This window comes from Poecilia formosa, unplaced genomic scaffold (assembly GCF_000485575.1).
Source record: "Poecilia formosa unplaced genomic scaffold, Poecilia_formosa-5.1.2 Scaffold123, whole genome shotgun sequence".
NCBI lineage: Eukaryota > Metazoa > Chordata > Actinopteri > Cyprinodontiformes > Poeciliidae > Poecilia > Poecilia formosa.
This window is the reverse complement of record NW_006800062.1, coordinates 1263813-1286467: the sequence shown is the minus strand read 5'-3', so window position 1 is coordinate 1286467 and position 22655 is coordinate 1263813. Positions and strand designations below refer to the sequence as shown.

The 22655-nt window shown below is 35.7% G+C and overlaps 1 protein-coding gene across 2 annotated transcripts in view; it reads right to left on the bottom strand.

The window, feature by feature from the left end:
• The window catches only part of ltk (leukocyte receptor tyrosine kinase), a 79645-nt gene that overhangs the window by 14790 nt on the left and 42200 nt on the right, over positions 1-22655 (bottom strand). For both annotated transcript variants that reach the window (XM_016675956.1, XM_016675957.1), the window contains 13 exons: positions 21832-21971; positions 19525-19662; positions 14082-14231; positions 13069-13169; positions 12813-12973; positions 11233-11327; positions 10136-10201; positions 9075-9249; positions 7867-8017; positions 7648-7776; positions 6585-6741; positions 4681-4866; positions 3600-3698 (listed from right to left, as the gene is read on the bottom strand). In XM_016675956.1, the coding sequence (XP_016531442.1) occupies positions 3600-3698; positions 4681-4866; positions 6585-6741; positions 7648-7776; positions 7867-8017; positions 9075-9249; positions 10136-10201; positions 11233-11327; positions 12813-12973; positions 13069-13169; positions 14082-14231; positions 19525-19662; positions 21832-21971 (1748 nt within the window). The remainder of the gene's footprint in view (positions 1-3599; positions 3699-4680; positions 4867-6584; positions 6742-7647; positions 7777-7866; positions 8018-9074; positions 9250-10135; positions 10202-11232; positions 11328-12812; positions 12974-13068; positions 13170-14081; positions 14232-19524; positions 19663-21831; positions 21972-22655) is intronic.

Here is a 22655-nt window from a genome sequence, read left to right as displayed (position 1 = left end):
GTTTTGACAAACTGTGACGTTATTATGAGCTAAACTGGGTGAAAGTGAGTGGAAACCAGGGATAAAGATGGATGTTAGTGTGTTTAATCTTAACTGCCTTGGACAGGAAAACTGCTGCTGAAGTCTGATTTAAAGGCGGACAGAGAGAAACCGTGTTCCTGTTTCTCCAGAATATGCTTGGTGGTTTCAGCTGCATGTTGTTTTCATTGTTTCTTTTCTGGTTTTCCATTTTTATCTCAGATGTTGCTCGTTTCTCCGATTGTTTCCTTAACATGATGACAGACGCTCTGAGGTCCAGTGGTTTGGAGTTCCTGCATGAGGTTTTTCCACTCCACAGTCGGCTCAAAAATGAAAACAGTCCAAAAAAACAAAAACAAGATAAATAAACGAGTGGTGAACATGGTTTGTGGGAGCTGCAGCGATCAGGTTGCAGAACATCTGAAAACACTTAAAAACCGCCATGACAGCCTGGTTCAAACAGGGAACAATAGTTATGTACAAGGATATCAAGCAGCTTAAATAACAATCTATTTAGTTTTCTTATCCATTAAAAAATTAACCATTTCAATATGTAAATTGTAGCATTCATAACTTTGCTGTTACCTTTGGATTGTTGTTTTTTTAATATTTTCTTAGCAAATATTTACAAAATTCTTGAGAAAATCATTTTTGACTCACTTTAAACATAATTATGTGCACATAAAATAAAGATTATACTTTAATCTGAAGAATATGTTGAAATCTTACTGCTTAATTTGGGATTAAATTTATTTAATTGGAAATGATTTGATATTTTATTTTACTGACTGGTTTAAATAGAATAATATAGTTGTGTTGTCATAAAAAACACATATTATTATGTTTATATGGTGACATATTAATGACTAATATTTTTTAGCTCTTTTATACATGAATTTATCAGTGAATTTATTTTTTGTAAGCTATACACTGTAAAAAAAAGTCTGTAATTTACTGTAAAAAATTGGCAAATACGGTAAAATCTGTATAAATAGGTAAAATTCTGGTGGTCACAGATGCAGGTATTTTACCGTAGATTAGAGACTTTTTTTCTTTTTTTAACCAGTGTTCTCACTTATTTTAGTGTTTTTGGCATCTTCATTTAGCATCTTGCGGTCTGCTTTTGGGGTAAATTTGTCTTCAGGGTCTTGCAGGGGCATGTTTGTGATTTTAAAAAAATATTTTCTACTTCTAGACTATTTTCTGCACAGTTATAAGCTGCAGCAATCTCCTTTCTGAAGGCTTCAGTCAGCTCTTTTATTCTCCACATGGCGAACTCAACTGTAATTTTTTTTACATTTCTAATGTGAATAAATGTGTTTGTCTTAAAATGTTAAAATTTAAGACACCCTTTGATTACAACTGCATCTTTTTAAGTCTTATTTTGTACCTAATCTTATTATCTATTTTAATTTTATGTCTGTTTTTATGTTAAATTATGTAAGGTGACGTTGAATGTCGAGAAAGGCGCCTACAAATGAAACATATTGTTTATTGTTATTATTTAAATGTTTTTGTTCTCTAATTTTACATACATCTGTTTGTTAGTAATGCTTTTTGTATGCACTAATCTGTAAATTAATAATAGTAATGATTTTAAAAATTTTAATCAAATATCCATGTGTCCATTTGTTTGATAAAATAAACAAAATTTACAGAGTTTCTGAATATATTTCACCTCCTGCTGAACTTTATAACTAGTCATTTCTTTAAAAATCAATTTCCTCTGAAGGTTAAACTATTAATTGTTTGCGTTGCCTTTATTTGCCATTCAGCCCCAGTGACATGCATTCATAGCCATTTTAAATCTAAAATTACAACAACACAGAGCTTCATTGTTTCTCCACCAACAGAGGGGAATATCAGCTTGTGTCTTGTGTCGTATAATAAACTTCACCCTAAATTACAGATAAGAGGACAACTGAAGCACATGACAGATAAACATATTGGCTTTCAAATTGAATTATCATGATAACGACCCGCTTTTTTTCATAGCAGGCGTTTTATGTTGCTGATCCAGTCGTTGTGTTTGGGAGCAGCGCTCAGCAGAACAATAACGTCTTTCAGGGGAGGAAGGACGTCCGTCTGTCTGCCGGCGCCGGGGGCAACCGGCTGCACGAGGCCGCGAATTAGCCGACTGCTTTCCTGTTCCTCAGCCGGACTTAATGAGAATCAGATGGCCGCCGATCTCAACATAAACAACGGAGAACGCCATACATCCAGGCTGCTGGGCGCTTCGGAGTTTACTGACCAAATGAGTTTAGTTTTACAGGAAAATCTTCTGGAAGGATAAACTTCATATGCAAAGTTTATTTTCACATGTTGGGACATACAGTGTAAAACATTTGAGCTGCATTTAGTTGTGTCTGCCATCTTCTACTCTTTAAGTTAAATAAATTTTGTGAGTTTTAGGTTTTGAACCTAAATGGACACAGAAGAACAGGCACACAAACACTGCAAAAACACAAAATCTTACCAAGTACTTTTGGTTTAATTTGGTTCCAATGTTACAGAAGGGATCAAAGTTGGCTCAGATAATTAGATTTGTCTTTCTTTTTCTAGTCTTACCCCTTTTAAACAAACTTTAAGTGCTATAACTCCTTATTCTAGGCTCTAAAACGCCTTGAACTTCTTATTAACTAATAAACTGTTGATTAAAATTAAAGTTTATTCAGTTTACATGATAACTTTTTAATTTTATCCCTCAAATATCATGTTTAAGCTGCACACTGCAAAAACACAAAACCTTACCAAAACATCTGTCTACACTGTAAAACATTTGAGCCGCATTTAGTTGTGTCTACTATCTTCTACTCTTTAAGTCAAATATATTTAGCGAGTTTTAGATTTTTAACCAAAACGTGAAAGATAAACTTACAGCAGTAAGTTGTTTTAACTTTTTATTAATTTTAGTCGAATAAACTAGAGATTTTAGGTTAGCACTTAAAAAACTGACAGAAGAAAAAGACAGGAGTTGGAACTATTTCCCAGGATGCTTAGCGGCATTGAATACTAAATAAAAATTTATTTTAACAAGACATTTTTCTTGTTTTAAGTGAAAAAATCTGCCAGTGGAGCTAGTTTTTTATTTCAAGAATTATTGACTGAAAACACATTTTTATATCTCTCTGGACAGTCATGAACATTTTTTATTATCTCGCAGCATTTCTGACTGAGCTGCTCTGCAGCTCTGCACTTATTGGGGAACGTTGGCATAGTTACAGCTGTAATCACAGAAGCTACGGTTGCCCGCAGTGCCACACAATTTTTATTTAATTTACCCGCTGTGACATTCTTTAACCTGCTGCCTTTTATGCCAGCTTTGCCTCTGTTTCCACTTATTAATATTTGCAATCTAAGTGTTTTCAGGAAACTTCGGTGAATAAGTGCACTTAACGTCAACTTATCGCTGCAAGGTGTCGTTAATATTTAGATATGCATCGACTTTAGTGCTTTTTATGATTCCGACTCTTCAGTTTCGCTTTAAGACAGACAAAAAGAACATAATAGAGAAATAAAACAGAAGGCACACTAATTATTGTAATTCTTAGACAGTTGCAGGATGTCAGTTTGAGTCTCACCTGCCAGAGGTTGTAAGAAAATCTCTCCCATCGGATGAATGAAGGAAACGCCGTTCTGGCCGTCGGCGTTGATGTCATCTGTCAGCGCAGCGTCGCCTCCTGTGAAGAAGAAAGTTCAGACAATGTGAGGCTGTTGGATTTAAAATGTCAGTCCAGAAGGTTCAAATCTCCTCACAAAGCTGTCATAATAATTAAACGTCCAACTTCCATTTCACAACCCGCTTTTGTTTTTTTAATTGTCCCTCTGAGTCTCATTTTCTTACAACCACAAACATTTTCACCTTTGACCTCTTGGCACATGAATCATTCAGAGTTTCAGTTTCTCTGCTTCCATCTGTTTTATTGCTTTGATGAATTTTTTTGCACTCCTTAAACTTTTCCACGTTTTATGACGATGCAGTCAGTAACTTTAATCTCTGATTGTGACATGGAAGGACAGTTTAAAGGTGATCTATTATGCTTCTATGGCCAATACAAAACATGTTCAATACATTTTTTGATCAAAATCCTTCTAAGATAACAAGATTTCTATCTTCTCCGTTCTGCATTTTGAGCTGCTTTAGCGCATCTTGTTGCTTTAAATCCAATTAAGATGTAGCTGACCACACCCCCCCCAAAATCAACATTTACACTTTTATATGAAAATGGCTCCAAACAGATGCGCTATTATACAATTGTACATCTTTGAAAAGCATTAGTAGAGCCTCCTGCACAAGCAACAAAAACGCAGCAAGTGGTTTCTGGATGGTAAGTCAACAACAAAACACTTCTCTTTTCCAGCAGCCATTGTACAGCGTATACAGAAACCAGCTGACTAAACAAGCTGGTGCTCAGGTTGGGTTGCTAGGTAGCAGGCGGAACTCTGATGAGGTTGCTAGGTAACAACAACAATTGGGAGGTTTTTGGAATGACTCATTTTTCAGACACCAAAAGCCATTCACTGCTTGCCAAAAAATGGCTGGGTGTTTTTTTGTTTTGTTTTTTTGGTTGTTTTTTAGGGATTTGGGATGTTTTTATTCATCCGGATGAAAAACAGACAAAACAAACAAAAAAAAACAACTCAAATAGAGGTTCTGCTCACCTCTGTATCCGCCGCCGCCGCCTCCTGCTGTGCAGGCTCCTCCTCCTCCTCCAAACCCGCCATACGTTGACCAGCTGAGCTTTGACAGAGCCAGCGGACAGGAAGTCCCGCCCACTGCTCCTTCCACCAGTGATCTGCCAGCGCTCTGATGAAGACTGAGGGTGTCCTTCCAACCACCTCCTCCACCTTTCAGGAAACAAAAACCCCTCATGACTCAACGAGTATACCCAAAACACTTACTCAAGTAAGAGTAGCAGTACTTCAACATATTTTTACTCAAGTAAACAAAAGTAAAAAGTAGCCAAGGGTAAAAGAGAAATTCAGGTACTAAATAACTAATCAAAACATGTCAATTAATGTTTAAAGATTACATCAAACAAAGCAAAATGTGTGAAAATGTTTGTATTTTAGAGAAAATAATTTATATAAATAACAGCTATGAAATCAATTTTCAAAATCAGTTTCTTTCAATACAAAACTTATGAAACTTTAACAGAAACTGCAGGTGTGTCTGGTGAATTTTTGTTTAAAATATCATATTTATTAATTCAGTGAAGTTCCTCACAGTAACTGAACTCAAGTAAGTGAAGCGATAAATCATGGTAAAATTACTCAACAATAAAAAAGTAGCAAATACATTTTTTACATTTTTATACTTTATCAAACAACAAAAATCTAATATTCAAAAGTTAGATTTTTAAATATCTATTTTAAAAAATCTACAAAATAAACAACAATAAATAAAAAACAAGTAAAAAATATTGTTGTTCATTTAGTGAAGTTACTGACAGTGATGTAGAAATTTTACTCAAGCAAAAGTAAAATGTACAGCGAAATAAAAACAAAGCAAAATTATAGTTTTTACAAAAAAGTGGAAGTAACTGAGTAGTTCCAGCTCTGAAGGTTTTTTCATATTCGCCTCTTTGTCACTTTCCTCTCCCACGGTCAGTGAATGTTTACCGAATCAGAGTGAAAGCTTCGTCTCACTGAGGAATCTGCTTCTTTGTGCTTTAAACGGTTGAATGAACATGTCATAAGAGGAAATTATATTTTGATATAAAAGAAGCAATCATCTTTTCTGAATATATTTCAGCAAAATGTGACCATAAGTTACGGAGTCAGAGCTTTAAAGTTTTTCTCTTTTTGTTTGTTTATGTGTGACGACAAAAAAGCATCCCTCACTATTTTCTAACTAGAAACCAAAAACTTTATTTTGTCGATGCATTAAAGAAAAAGTATTTAGCTGTAGCCTTTTTAATAAAGTGTAAAAACTTACTAGAGTGCAGTAATATTAAGAAATATCCACTAGGTTAGGCACAAAAAAATGTTTCCCCTTTTGTTTTCTGCTAACTACCAGTTTACATCAAGCAAACAAGTTATTTAAATTACTGAAGTGGATTAAAACTGTTTTGTTTGATAAAACTCTGGAAAGGAAGATTGGAATCAAAAGAAAAAAAGAGCAGGAAAATAATTTATGGGGTCATAAACTTCAGAACATGTCAAAAATCAGCAGAGCCTGTAGCAATATTTAATAATTTAGGCTGTAGCATTCAGTCATGCATGATGCAATGACAGCCCAGGATAATGAGACCAAACAGCTGCACAGCCTTGAGAAAAGCACACAACATCAAAACAAACTGATAAAGTTCAGAGATTGAAATAGAAATTTTTGATGTTGTGCTGAAACGAAATGTAGGAAGGAAGTGGTTGGTCTCTTCCTTGTTCAATATTAGATCCTGGTTGTTTACATTTCAGGTGATCAGAAACACTCAGGATAAACGCAGTAAATGGTTGGTTTTGACCCAATGCAGGTTTGTTATGACTGCGGTTTTTCCCCTTTTTTTTGTTTTTCATAACATTAAATGCTATTAAAGGTATAAAACTCAGATTTATTGGCGGCCTACCTGCTGCTCCAGTCTGACCGTTGGTGCCGCGGGCCGCGGTGCTGTTCTCAAACTGCTCTGGAGGCATCTGGTCCAGACTGGACTCCGGGTCCTCCAGGTAGGCGTTTCCTCCCCCACCAGCTGCAATCAGCAAAGGAACCAGCTCACCACCCTCCATCTGGAACAACAAACCGGTAAGTCTACACCTATTCTGCACTGAAAAACATTTCAAGGTGGTTTAACTTGAAAATGAAAGTCCACCTGCTGCCTGGAAAATAACGTTTAAGTCAACAAGAAAATTGTTTTGGTTTTAACTCAGAAATTAAAGTTCATGAAGTTGATTTAACAACAAGAAACAAGTTGTCTAAACATTGATTTTTAAGTTCATTAATCTTGATTTGTGAGTTTTAACTTAAAACTAATAATTATTTCACAATATGCAAGAAAAAACTGCCAGTTAAAGAGCTACATTTCTCCATTGTTTTCAATCACAATATCAAGTTAAAATATCTACTTATTTTACTTTAGAATAATTTAAATTCTTGTTTCAAATTGCAGTAACAAAATTTCTGATCTGACAATGAATTTTATTAAACATCACAATGAATTCAGCTCAAAAACATTTAGTGTGAACAGGACTTAAATATAAACATTTATCTTAATAAAACACACGAGTCAGATTAATGTAACGCACTTCCATCTCAGAACACAAAAACACGCCGCTAAGCATTCTGGGAAATAGTTCCCACTCATGTCTTTTTCTTCTTTCAGTTTTTTTTAAGTGCTGACATAAAAACTCTAGTTTATTCAACTAAAATTAATAAACACAACTTACAGCTGTAAGTTTATCTTTCACAAACTCACATTTAGGTTCAAAATCTCAAACTCGTTTAATTTATTTGGCTTAAAGAGCAGAAGACAGCAGACACAACTAGATGCAGCTCAGATGTTTTACAGTGTAACTGCAGGACAAACCAATTTATAATAAAGAAGAAAAGTTGATTTGCCTGCATGATCAACAAAATGTGTGAGAGTCTTTTATTATTACAATCACAACCAGAGAGAGCAAAGTGATTTGTGCCACCTTGAAGATGTAGGTGGCTCCTCCGCCGCCGCCGCCTCCACCTGCACGCTCCGTGCCTGTCTCAGATCTGCGGTTGTCTTCGATGACAGACGACTCTCCCAGACATATTTTTTGTGTAAGTGGATTTCTCTGGCGTAGGAAGATGAGAATCAGACTTAAGGAGAAGGCGTTGTATCTGGGTCAGCCTTTGAACGGACGCATGTCAGCTTTTCCACTCACCCCGGGGCAGGCGTCCTCTCCCTGGTGTCCCACCAAAATGTGAAGTATTTCTCCTTTTTCCAGGGGAAATATGGCGGAGATAAACACCCCGTGGTTTCGTTTGTTGTGGTTTTTGGCTCCTTTTCCGCCTGCAGCGCCATATGCTGAGATACTGAGGGAGATCGCAGCAACACAACGGGATTAAACTCAGAAAGAAACTACACTTTGGCTCAAACCTCAGCGAACAGCTGTGCAGTCGATTTCTGTCACAGATACAAAATAAAAAATATTTTACCCTGAGGATCTTCCTAACCTTTTTACCTACAAATACAGAGCATGGGGATTGTGTAATGTAACCTACAAACCTTTTCTGTTCCCTTACCTCATGCTTCCTCTGATGAAGATAAGTCTTGACTGACAAATTAGATTTAATAGAAAAACAGTTAATTATACTGAGTATGAGCAATAGGATCACAGTCTTTGACCTTTAGGTCATTAATAACAAATATAAATGGTAACGACAGAGTAGAAATCTAACTTTTACTAATATCAGTCTTCCATATTAATGAAGAAAAGAAGTTTGTGAACTTTTCGGTGACTAATAGCAGTAAATGTGGGGGTAAAATGTGCAGTACTGTTAGGCCACTTTTTAGTACTACAATTATTTTGTTTAAAAATCTCATGAAAAAATGAAAAGATCACGGGTAAAATGGGTTACAAACTGTAAACGTATTTAATAGGAATTGAGGTGCAGCACTGATTCTTATTAAAGTATTTTTTTCTATTTTTTTTAGACTGGTTGGACCAAAAAAAGTGTATCCATATTCTCTTGAATTTATATTTTAGAGATTGAATTTCAGGATTTCAGAGCATCCACTTGGAGAAAAGTGGAAAATTCTTCACACACTCATGTATCTACACAGCAGGAAACCAGTGATATTTTTTCTTTGTTTTATCTCTCTAAAAGCACAAAAACATGTTAAAAATGTTTATTATGTCACGTCTTTCTTTACTGGATCATCTGAAATAAACCCAGAGTAACTCAATCTTTGCCACAAATGAGCTCTTAGCCTTAATTTAGGCTAATTTTGTTATGCACATTATTCTACAAAGGTAAATTATGTTGGACTTCAGATTTAAATAAAGTATGTGACGTGTTTCCAATACTAGGAACCAAGTGTTTTTGTGTCTAATAAAAAGGTAAATGTTTGTGTTTCATTTTCACTCACTGGTATCGATTGGTAGCAGGAACCCTCCACATCTGGACTCCTTTCAGGGGGCCCTCCTTCCCCACAGTGACGCTGACGTTTTTGTTCCTGTAGGTGCTGTCGCACTGGGCTTGGGTCGGGCCGTGGGGGCCGCTGGCACCGCACGAGTTAAACCACCACGTCATCAGAGAGACTTCTGTCCATATGGAGAAGATAAACAGTTGGAATCAACTGGAATATTAAGGACATGATGTGAAAAAGACAGCGGGAGACTTTGGTAAGGTTTTCAGAGAGAATGCAGTGGCGCCCATAAAGGGGGAGCAGAAGGGGCATGGCCACCACTGGAAAATAAAAATAATAAATATTTATTCTAAACCACCCTGAGTCTAGTCTGGCCAACCCTAAGAAGATTAAATGTTGACCAAATATCTTAAAAATTAAAAAAATTAAAGTTGTAAAGTTGTAAAGATGTAACTTATAAAAAATATAGATTTTTTTACTAATTTGTCCAAAATGTCATGACAGTATGGCTTGAGGCAGATAATCTATGAAAATAATTCAGCTCCTTGCCTTCGCTCAGTTATATCTAGAAACAACCAATTTGAGCCAGGGGGCGGGTCTTAGCGTTGTCAATCAGGAGGGAAAGCGGTGGTGCTCATTCCCTCCTTTTCTTTGTGCTACGCTGCAGCTTCTTCCAGACAGCAGAGCCTGACATGAATGCTCAGGCTATTTAGCTTGGCCAACAATAACAGCGGATAAATAGTTTTCTTGTAACGATAAGTTGTTTCTCCACCACAGCACATTTAGCAACACATTTATGAGGTTGATTGACAGCGCTAAGACCCTCCTCCTGGATCTGATTGGTTGTTTTTGTTTTGGTGCTTTTAACAGAGGAGGAAGAGATCGACCTGTTCATTTGTCTTGTACTGTTTTAACAAACATGTAGAAAACATATCTTTAATAAAAGCTACATAATGCAGCTTTAAGTGGAATTATCTGAAATGTGAGTTCTGTATGCATTATTCAATATTTAAGCTAAAATATTAGACTTTGTGAATTCTCCAGGTGTTTCCTGTACATACCTGTGACCGACGGCTCAGGAAGCGGACTCAGGAAATCGAAGTCAATTTGCTGCAGCGAGTTGAGATCTGAGGACAGACAGGAACATCCAATTCTGACTGGACAATCGTCCAAAAGAATACGACCTTATTAAAACAAGTGTAGAATAATAAGAAAAGATGAAAAACAGAGATTTTCTGAGCAGGAAAACAACGTGGATGGCTGTTTGATTGTCCTCCGGTCTGCTTTGCATGCTGGCTTAGAAATCTGCCCACTTAGTAGCGGGAATGTTTGTGATGGGCTCAGCCAAGCTTTTCCCTCAAACCAATTTTGTGTTTTTAAATTCAATTAGGAAAACGAGGGCTTCAGATAAAAAGCACGGTGTTGTCGAGTACAGAGCAGCAAAAATGTTCAGTTTAGAGTTCCTAAAAGTAGCACTGCTTCAACATATTTTTACCCAAGTAAAAGTAAAAATTCAATTCAAGTACTGAATAAATGATCAAAACAATCATTTAATATTAAAAAAATACATCAGAAAGACCAAAATATAAAGTTAAGGGGATGTGAAACTTATAAAACCTTAACAGAAACTGCAGAAACTTTACTCAGGTGAGAGTAGCGAAACTTCAAAATAAAAGTACTCAAGTAAAAATAAAAAGTACAGTGTAGTAAAAATAGTAATTTTTCCCCTAAAAAGTTACTCAAGTAAATGTAAGTGAGTTAATGTTACTACCAAACTCTGCATGTGCTTACTGAGGAAAATAAAGACTCTTATTTTCCGCTGTCGTATAATCAGTTGTCTCTTTTAAGGTTTTATCTGCATTTCTCTTAAATTATGCCTATGCAACACCAGCTCCTTCACAGCTGAGCATAAAAAGGTTTTGTAAGTGTGGGAATTTAAACCCGGAGTGCGAAAACTCTCAGAGAGAAGAATGCTGGCACTGACTGCTGCCATACTGCGGTGAACGATTCATAACAAATCATTTGAGCGCTGGTGTCACAGCCAATCATGAAAACAAGGCGTCATACAGGAGACCAAACACATCACACTGTCTTTATGAAGCACATTTATCATTTCTGAAAGTTTATGCTTTGACAACGGCGGCGTGTTTACGCCTACCTGTTTTGAAGCAGGCCGCGCCGATGGCGATGTTATCAAACGCGAGGTCAGCGTTGGAGTTTCGTCCCCACGCGGCTTTGACGTGGACGTGGAACCTGAAGGGAAGCAGAAATCAGAAAGCAATAGAAGCTCTTACAAAGGAATAACTGTAACATGAGCAATGATAGACCAGAAAACAGAAACAGATGACATTTTGTCAGATCCCTAGTACTTTGTTGTGTTTTATTATGATTGTGTGTGACAGTTCAGAACAGAGAACTGCGGCTGACAACTGGTGGGAAAATGAGATGTTGTCTCTACAAGCTTTGAGGATCTAAAGATTCAAGTTTTTCTCTGTTTTTCTTTGCAAAAAAGCTTAAAGGTGACCTTTAATGCTTCCTTGAACAGGTTAGGAGAAGTCTCTGGGCGATAAAAAACATTTTCTTTACATTTTTTAAAAAATTATTCTTAGATAATGACATTTTAGTACTTCAGAGCTGCTTTAGGGCCGCTTGTCACTTTAAATCCAAATAAGCTGCTGCTGGGCACAAGAAAATGGCTGCAAACAGATGCACAATCATACAACCACACATCTTTGAGTAGCACAAGTGGAGCCTCCTGCACAACAAACAAGAATGAAGAAAGTGATTTCTCAATGGTAAGTCAACAACAAAACACTTTTTTCCCAGCAGCCGTTGTACAGCGCATACAGCTGTAAACAAGCTGACCAAACATGTTGGAGCTCTGCTTGGGTTGCTAGGTAACGGTTCTGGGCTCAGCTAAAGTTGCTAGGTAACGGGCAGTGTCCATCGAATGCGACTTAATAATTGGGAGGTTCATGAAACGCCTCACCAAAAAGTAAAAGAAAAAAAAAATTTAAAAACATCTGGTTGGGTGCTTTTAAGCACTTGAACTGTTTTTAGATGCAGTTGAGACCCAAATGAAAGTATAAAAATGTACAAAATGTGAATTTGAAAACAGAACAAAACAAAACTCCAGACAGAATTTCAGTCAACAATCCATCAAAAAAATCAAACATGTCTATTAGATGTGATTTATTTCTATTAGCTTCCTTCATCTTGTTATGATCTTGTGGCGATACAATCGGCTCTCAATGCTGAATAAACATGAATTATTAATACCAGGGTTTCCCTCCGTGTATTATAAGCCTGGCGGGCCACCAGGATTAGCATTGTTAATTTATCTTAGGTTTTATAAAAGTATTGCCTCTTTTTAAGTCTTTATAGTTTGTGTTTAGGTATTAATCTTTCAAATATGCATAACTATTAAGAAATATTTTCAAATTTCCTGTCAACTTTAAACATTTTTAGCTCAAAAACATGGCAGCCGGCTGGAAATCTGTCCTGTCGTACCGAGTATCAGGCTTGGCAGGTTTTCTGGGGGAAAACCTGAATACATGAACATCTCCATCCATTATTACTTCCATAAACAGTGCGCTGTTAACCTGCTGAAAATGTGGGTCGTTTCAGACACAAAGCACTAAAAAATCATAATTAGATTTTAAATTGAGCATCAAGACCGACGACTTGAACACCTGAATTTAATGATTTGGTGAGTGACCAAATACTTTTTCTACATACCCATGACTGAGGTCAGTCACTTCCAGTGCAATTGCTTTCCAGTCGTCCGTCGACTGGCCTTGTGTCTCCCAGATGAGAGGCGTATAGCCGGTCCCGTTTTCCTCAATGGCAACTTGCAACGAGCCGTTAAACAACCCGTACAAGTAGAGAGAGAAACGCATCTGCACAACCACAAGGTGTTTCAGAAATTACTTACAATAACAAAAGAAACAGAAAATAAATGCATGTGACTGGATGACTTTATGGATGTACTGACCTGGCATGCAGAAGTAGAGATCGGCGGAGGGAAGAAGGAGCTGTGAAACGACGCTTCTTTAAGGGGACTGCTCCCTTTAACCTGCAGGTACAAGAAGTGTCCTGCAGACGTACAACAAAATGTCACAATGTGGAATCTTTACCATTTATTCATTTCTTTATTTACATGATTTAAAAGCCGTAGGAAACCAAAGTACTGCACAGTTCAAGCAGAAAATATAAACACTGCAAAAACACAAAATCCTACCAGGTACTTTTTGGTCTAATTTCTAGTGCAAACATCTTAAAACACTTGAAATAAGACAAACTAACTAAAAAGTAGTTTTAAGCAAGATATAGAGGCTTGTTTTAAGGAAATAATTCCTAATTTTTGATGAAAATGTACTTTAGTTCTATTGGCAGATTATTTCACTTACAACTTCCCATGTTATAAATTAATTTATCAGCCAGTGGAACTAGAATTTTTTCATCAATAATAAGGATTATTTACTTAAAAACTAATCTACATCTTATTGAAAAGTTACTTTTAAGTTAGTTTGTCTTATTTCAGGTACATTAAGATATTTGCATTAGAAATTAGACCAAAATTACTTGGTATGATTTTGTGTTTTTACAGTGTTGACAATAAACAATCACCAAAAAAAGTAAGAGTCTAGGGCTACCCAGAATGAATTACTTATTTAATTATCACTGTTGTATTAATGTTTCTAAATAGACATGAATCAAATATGAAATTTACAAAAAATAGTTTGACCTCTTTTAATAAACCTGTACCTTCCAGCTTGAGTTAAGCGTTAGATAAATCCTTAAAAATAGTTAAAACTTGTCAAAGAAATGTTTTGTATTCTGACAAAAAGAGGAGTGAACGGTGGAGAGGAAACTGGGTCATTTTTGACCGATTTCCTCGGTGCAGTGATTCGTTTTAATAGCAGAGTCCTCCTAAAACCAGGCTGTAAATCACATACGCAGAACACACACACACACACACACACACACACATACACACACACACACCTGGTGTGCGCTGAAGAGTGACGCCCTGCATGTCTTGTTTCTGCAGAAGCTCATCTCCAGCGACTCTCCTCCATCCCGAGTGCTGACTGGACCCGGCCCAACCGCATGAATCCGACTCAAACGAGCAGTAAGAGCCAAAGGGAAGAGCGTCTGCCAGGGAAGCAGATTATTATATTTCACCGAGACGCCGAACACAGCTGCAAGAACATCCACAGCACAAGATACAGTTTTACTAACGCAACTAAATCTAAGTAGGACTTTTGGCCAGGCAGGCAAAACTAAACGAACTGCTGCGACTAATTAAACACAAAAACATTTTTATTGGATAATGTTCTTATTTTTACCTGATTGACAATAAACCATGGCATATTTTCTGTAAAAGAGTCATTTATTAATAACTGCAAATCTAAGAATTAAAGGAATCTTGAATGTTTGCCTTACAATGCAGCTCTGGAAAAAACTAAGAGCCCACTGCACTGACCCCCTTGAAAACCTCCTGGTTCTTCCACCGAACACTGATTTCTGAACTCTTCCTGAGTTAAAACATTAGTATTGCTATTTCTAAATGAATATGAACTTGTTTTTTATTGCATTATCTGAGGTCTGAAAGCAATAAATCTTTTTCTGCAAATAAAAACTAAATTTCTGCTTGGAATTTCAGAGGCACGTTGTCAGTAGTTCATAGAATAAAAGAAAAATGTTCATTTTACTCAAACATAAACCTATTAAACGTAAAATCAGAGAAACTGATCATTTTAAGTGGTCTTAGTTTTTTCTAGAGCTGTAGCTGCATTTCCACTGAGGAACCATATAATTCCTCATAATTGCACAATTTAACATTATGAAAATAAATTTGTTTAATGAAAACAGGCCAAAACGTTTTGGGGCTTTGATAATGGTACTGAAAATGGTTTATTTTGTAAAATTGCAATAGAAACACTTTATTCAGATCACGAGTCACATGATCAACAACCGAATGTTGCCACTGGCAAAACCCACGAAGAAGACCACGACAGGAAGTAGTTGGAGGATCATGGTGCGGTTTTTTATGACGTATCGGGTGAACAAACTGATCCCCATTTGAATTTAGTTGCATTTCTAATTTAATGGAAACACCACAATTGTGTCATTTTTTGACATTAGTAGAATATTGACAAACTTTTGTAATGTAAAACGCTCTGAAATCTTTTGTATCAATTTTTTTTTCTGTCAACAAGAACAAAATAGAAATTCGTTTTTTTAAGGAATGAATGCACTCAAGTCTGCTTTGGAGAAAAAGTTGTTGGATATTTGTCGTCTTATTTATAAGCAAAAAACACATTTAGTATTAAATGACAGGGCTGTCAAAAGTACAGCCAAGTGGCCGTTTTCAGCTCCTTGACTGAGTTTTAAGGCTCCTGACAGAAATGAAAGAATCCTACAAATTTTGTGCACCACTTTTGTTGAGTTAATTAAACTTGGTTAACCACAGCGAGAATTTCTACAGAAAGAGTGACTAAAATCCTGTAATCAGGGCTGAAAATAAACTTCATTTTGTAACATTTTGTAACAAGGCACAACAGTTTTTATCAAGCTCAAGGCCTTTTTTAAAGTTTTGGCTCTATGATGAGTTACAAAATCCTTTCCTACAAAAAAGTCTGACTATTTTTGTTTAAATAAAATATCGTAAACGTAGTTTGCTGTTGGGCAGGTGAAATATTTACATGTTTTTGGCTTTATTTTCAACTTACAAGTCAAGACAAAAATTAAATGTAGGAAACAGTAAGTCCCCACATGTAATAATAAATCTAACAGGCAGCTAAATTAATAAAACAGATATTGGTAAATAATGAAACCTGTGATTACATGCAGATTAGCAACTGCTGCATATTCACCATGTGTTTTTAATTTTCTGTCTTGCATGTTTTTTTCATTATGTCATTTATTATTGTTTGCAGAAAAAGGACACTGCATGGATGAACAATTTGAATGACAATTACAGACGAGGCTGGCTGCCATTGTTTGTTTGCCAGATGGTGCAGGCTAAAAAAACTTAACAGCAATAAAACAAACATTCAAGCTAAAAACAAACACACACAAATAAAGAACTTAAATTTACATAACAAAGGGGGTACATGACATTGCTTTATTTTTCAGTGTTTTGTAACTTAATCATGTGATTTATGTTTTATTCTTGTTTTTTAGCAGCAACTTGTCGAGAGCTGCAGCTGAATTTAGTAAAACAGACTGAAGCGCTCACCTTAAACAACATGGTCCCTTTTAAACAAATAAATAATCCTTTCCATTTTATAAAAATTAAATTAAATTTGCCCTGAATCTCATCTGAAAGGGCCCCGTTGCTTGAAACTTCACCTGAAATGAATTCACAGACATAATCTGTACTTTTCTCAAATTATGGTCACTTGAAATAAAGATTTATGTGAGAAATTTATGGGCATAACTCTGGGAGAGATGAGGAAGTGGAGTGAGAGGGAGTTTCCATCTTAAATGGAGACCAAAGCATTTGCATCAGATCACAACCTAAAGGAGTAATGCTGCTCTTAGAGCACCAGAAACACCAGGGGAGAAATCAAAACAGAGAAGTGAGTCCAGTAATCTTGTAAATATGGGTGGGATTAATTTCAGTAAATTAACTACATAGATTTTAATTTTAGAAATAGTTCATTGCTGTCTTTTCCAAAGCTGGAACCTTTGTTGTGTGTTTCTGGTACGACGGTAAATCTGACGGACAAGCTACATCCGCAAAGCCGTGGATGAAAAAGCCTTTCGTTTGGGGAACTCGGGTTAATTATTGCTTCAAAAACGATCTGAAGGGACTGTTGTTGTGTTCATGTTCTGCTAAAAGGAGTTAGCATATCAGCGAAGCTATTCAAGCCTAAAATAGCATCTCGATGCTAACCATGGTGTAGCAGCGCAAACGTCCTAATGGCAACAGTGTTCACAAACTAATCCACATTTCTATGTAATTTTAAATTAAGTTAAAATTTATTGTCAACATTCAAAAACTGAAAACTTTGCCCCAATCTGACGGTTGAATAACAGAAACTGTTTGTTGTTGTGCTCACATGTCTATTCATTCAATAATTTTGCAGTAAAAAGCTTTTCTGATTCAAATATATGGTGTACAATTAAAATCTGTTTAACTTAAACAGGTTAAAAACAAATATAATTGTTGCTCAGCTTGTGTGTCTATTCAGTAATTTAGCAGTAAAAACGGGTTTTAAATTATAATTGCTTATTTTGTCGAGAAATTGTTTTCAGTTAAGAACTACACACCCTGCAATTAGTATACTCTAATACTCATGCTCACGCTGTCAGTTGTTCTAATTTATTCTCTTCTCAGCTGGACATTTTCTTGAATCTCAGTGAATTATTTTTATGAACAGCACAATGTATTTTTTATGCTGTTAATTTGCCTTTACTGTCTTTTCACAGACTATTTTTATATTTTTACATCTGTGTGAATCCACATGCTTTGGCTTTTCTTTCACTTTGCTGCTGGCACACTTGAATCTTTCCTTGAGGAATAATAAATGTTATTTCTAATCTATTCTTGGTACCTTTTGACCTTTGCAGGTGTGGGTAAAGGTGGGATATTCAACAAGTTTAGGATATAGTAAGGGTGCACCGATTGCAGTTTTCCGGCTGATTACAGATCTTTTAAAAAGCCTGACCTGCCGATTCCAATTTTGGCAAATAGCATTTTTTTTTGTCTGAAATGTTGCTCAATATAGCAAGAAATAATAATAAAACATAGCACGTTATTTTTCTGTTGCTTGCTGAAGTCTTGAGAATTTACTTTTCTTACTACGAGGACAAAATATTCTCTTCTGATTTACCTTAAAGTATATATTAAAATGAACAAAACAAACCCTTTACCTCCCATTTCGCCTGGAATACTGAAAAGCCTATACTGAAAAGCCGGAGTTTATTATAATCACTTACAGGAAGTAAAATAAAAGGATTGCTCAGCACGGTGACCCAGTTCCTTCCCTCTGGGACAAACAGCCCAAGGAGCTCTGAGTGCTTCGGCTTCATTACTGCCTTTTGAGTCGCAGCAGGGTAAAAATGTTTCTTTACACGGCATGATTGATGTTTTCAAATCTAAGAGTCGGTACGTTTCTTAGCAGGAGGTAAAAAGTAGCAATGAATCTTTAGGAAAGTTGTTTTGAAACTCTTCCTTTATTTACTAGGAGTTCAATATCTTAATATTAGGCAATGCTAACTAATCATTATTAGCTTTATTTGCCAAGATTGTAAGATTTGCCACAAACAAGGAATTTAACTTAAGATGACATTTAAAATGAGTATAGAGAAAATTTTACAAAGTATTTTTGGTCTAATTTCTTAGTAGAATTGAAATAAGATAAAGTTAACTTACAAGTAACTTTCAACAAATTGTAGAAGCTTTTTTAAAGTCTTTTTTTTAATTGATGAAAAAGTACTTAAGTGCAGATTATTTCACTTACAAGGGAAAATGTCTTCTTATAAGTAAAATAATCTCCCAAATAGTATTTTTCACCAATATGAAGGAATTATTGACATAAAATGAGCTCCTCTTTTTTGCTGAAAAGTTAATTGCAAGTTAGTTTTCTCTTATTTCTGGTGTACCAAGGTATATGCACTAGAACTAAACATAAAATACTTTTTTATGTTTTTGTCAGAAAGAAGCTGTAAGCAGTATTTCAAGACTTACGATCCGTTTAAATCAGTGGTGTCAATCAATCAATCAATCAATCAATCAATCAATCAATCAATCAATCAATCAATCAATCAATCAATCAAGTTTATCTGTATAACACATTTCAGCAACAAGGTAGTTCAAAGTGCTTTATATCATAAAACAACTAAATTACAAAGTACAAATACAAAATGTAAAGACCTTTTTTTTTTACCTACAAAGCATGCTAATTTAACTAAATGAATTAAATATATATTTTTTAAAGCATGAGGTGTGTACATCTGTCATATTAGTGTGCATAGCCAACATTTTAAAATGGAAAATTCAGCCATAAGAACAGAATCACTTTTTGGATTATATTTGGTGTATTTAGTCAGGTTTAATTAATTAAAAGCAGATTTGGGTGGACCAAAGTTTGCTTCTGAGTAAAGTCACTAAATAAATGCGTTACTATTTACTACAAAATTAACGAAAATGGTTATTAAAATATAAATACAAGATTTGAATTTGTTTGCAATAATTTTACACAAATAAAAAACAATATATTTTTTAATTAACACCTTTGCTTGGCAGGCTGAATCTCTGTAGTCTTTGAATTGTAGTTGGCAGCAACTAAAGAATCAGTCCAGGGGCCACATATGGCCCCTCACCCGCAGTTTGGACACCCCTGGTTTAAATGGGAATCTCTGTTTTGTTTGGAAACTCTCAGGATAAGTCGTGTGAAAGCTGCTGAGGCGCAGAGAGTCAGGAAGTGGCGCTCACCGCAGATCAACCCCTCGTCTTCTCCTAGCGGACAGTCGGTGTGGAAGTTACACACTTGGCTCTGATCGATGCAAACATCCGAGTTCACGCAGTGGAAAGATTTTCCACACATGAGGTTCAGGTCCAGGGCCTCATCACCTGCAGTCACACAACAACTCCATGATTACTCAGCTTTCAAGACGAACAAGGAAACCTGTCAGTAGGTAAATGTGATCTAAAATACAAGCGCTAACTCTCACCACTGAGATTATATTTGACCGCATTTTATTAAACTTTAAGGTGGAAAAGAGCCGATGAGTGTTTGCATATGGAAAAGAGAAGTTAGTCCTTCACACTAGATGAACGGACTTAAAGCTACATCATGCAACTTTTATTAAAAAATGTTTTTTTACATATATTTATAAAGACTGTCACCATGTCGTGACAGTATGGTTTGAGACAAATAATGCAATGCACCACTCCCAGTCAGAAGTAACCAATCAGAGCCAGGAGGCGGGTCTTAGTGCTGTTAATCACCTTACTGTATGCTGCTCAATGTGCTAACAGTGGAAACACAACTTAAATGCTATTCTAACTAGCATTAGCATTTATGGCTGTAGCAAAGCAGAGAAGAAGGGGAGGGGGGGAGCATGAGGCTGATTGGCAATGCTAAGATCCGCCTCCTGGCTCTGATTGGTTGTTTCTGACTGAGTGGTGTATTTCTGCAGTTATTACTGGGAGAAGACATAATGACAAACATGATGATAATTTTAACAATTATGTTTTATAAAAGTTACATACTGCATCTTTAAATCATGATGAATAATAAAATATTATTTCTAAATAATTGAGAATAGTTATACAGATTAAGACATAAAGTCCCTCTGCAGGTGTTTTCGTCTTGCCAACACAGCAAAAGATTAACAGACTGAACTCTGGAGGTCAGGTAATGCTTTAGTCCTGATCTTAAAATATGCACCGACGACTTAAAGCAGCGTCTCAAATTCAGACGGAACTCCAGATCTGGTCCCGACAGCGAGGAAATATAATCCCTGGCAACAAGATTTTAGAGCAGTAATGTGAAGCAGATGTTTAAAGAAACTGGTCAGGGAACATCCTATAGACGGGGAACTTGAAGAATTTGGTAATTTATGGATTTGTTCTTTTAAGTGAGGGTAAGACTTAAGGTAGAGAGAGATTTGGAGATTTTAATTTGATGTTTGAGCACCAGATGATTTGCAAAAACACAAAATCTTACCAAGTAATTTTGGTGTAGATTAGTGTAAATATTTTAGTACACTTGAAAAAAGACAAAACTAACTTACAAGTAACTTTGCAGCAAAACACAGGAGCTTTTTTAAGTAAATAATTCCTTAAAATTGATGAGAAAGTACTAGTTCCACTTATAACATTGGAAAAATGTCTTGTTATAAGTGGAGCTACTACTTTCTCAGCAATTTTTAGAAATTATTTAATAGTAAGAAATCCTACATTTTCTCAAAATTTACTTGTAAGTTAATTTTGTCTTATTTCAAGAGTTCTAAGATATTTGCACTAGAAACCAAAAACAGTTGGTGATATTTTGTGTTTTTGCAGTGTAGGGAGTCAAAAAAGCAAAAAGAATTTAAAAAAAATTATGTTGAAGAAGAAATTTCAGAAATCTTGTTTTTAGGGAAACACTGATTTGAAAATTTGAGCCAATAACCAATATTTCCAGCTGTTACACACAGGTCTGTAAAAAAGTAAGAGACCACTTAAAATAATTTGTTTCTCTGATTTCACTTTCTCTAGGTTTATGTTTGAGTAAAATGAACTTTGTTCTTTTATTCTATGAACTACTGACAGCATGTCTCTGAAATTCAAAGCAGAAATGTAGTTTTTATTTGCAGAAAATGAGAAATGGCAAAATAACAAAAAAGACACAGTGCTTTCAGAGCTCAAATAATGCAAAGAAAACAAGTTCATATTCATTTAGAAACAACAATATTAATGTTTTAACTCGGTTAGAGTTCAGAAATCCATATTTGGTGGAAGAACCAGGAGGTTTTCAATGGGTTCAGTGCAGTGGGCTCTTAGTTTTTTTTTCCATATATGTACATTTTCCAGCTTTTAAACAGTGAAAATAAACTTAATTGATGCATAATAATGTATATTTGCTGTTTGAACCATTAAATTAAGCTGCAATAACTGTTTTTAGAGGATGTTGCAAGTATTTGTGCATGACTGAGTTTAAATAAGCAGGAAAGAGAAAACTATAATGAAATTATTAAACATTTTGAACAAGGTTGCATAAAAAACAAACTGAGCTGCAGAATAAACACAAATCACCTGAGCCACAGTCGATGAAATCCAGAGAGTCCAGAGCCACAGTGGCTTCCCCTTCACCCACAGAGGAAGTGTAGAGCAGCGTCACTTGAATCGGTTCATCCATCTGACCAATCACAGCTTTATAAAGCTGCCATTCATTCCTGGTCAAAGGAAGCAGAGAAAGAATTTTAGTAATTCATTACTAGAAACTTCTGTAGTTGTAAACATAAAAATATAACTTAGATTTTCATTGTCCTGTTTTCAATCAGTTAGGATTACCAACATTTATTATGTTTACCAAATGACAGAATAATAACATTTCTTAGAGGTTTTCTCAATAGTTTGCTGGAATCTTTAATAAACAGCAAGAAATGGGAAACAGGAAATATGAACAAAACAAAAACCCTGAAACTAACATAAACAGAAAAAAAAGAAATGTTACTCAAAGGAAATAATTTTAAAACTCAAAATATGATAATTACAAATGGTCTAATACACGTGTCTGGGGTCTGAACGCACTTCCTCCTGGTTCCCATCTGCAGAAAAATCTGCGCTAATTCATCAGCCAGTTGGATCTGTCTGATCCAAACAGATCAACTGAACTCTGTGAGTGTTTTACCCTGCGCAGTCCGGTGTGCGCTTTTACCAGGATTTTTATTTTTTAAAATTTTTTTTGGTGGTTTCCTTTCTCCAAAATGGCCAGAAGGCTCCATTTGTTAAAGCCGCTGGATGAGTTACTCCCAGCGGTTTCTAATTCTTCGCAGTCCGCAGTGGTTGAGCAGCGGACTGCGCATGTTATAGTCTAATTAACTTTTGCATCGTCATTTATTTCCTCAAGATAAACT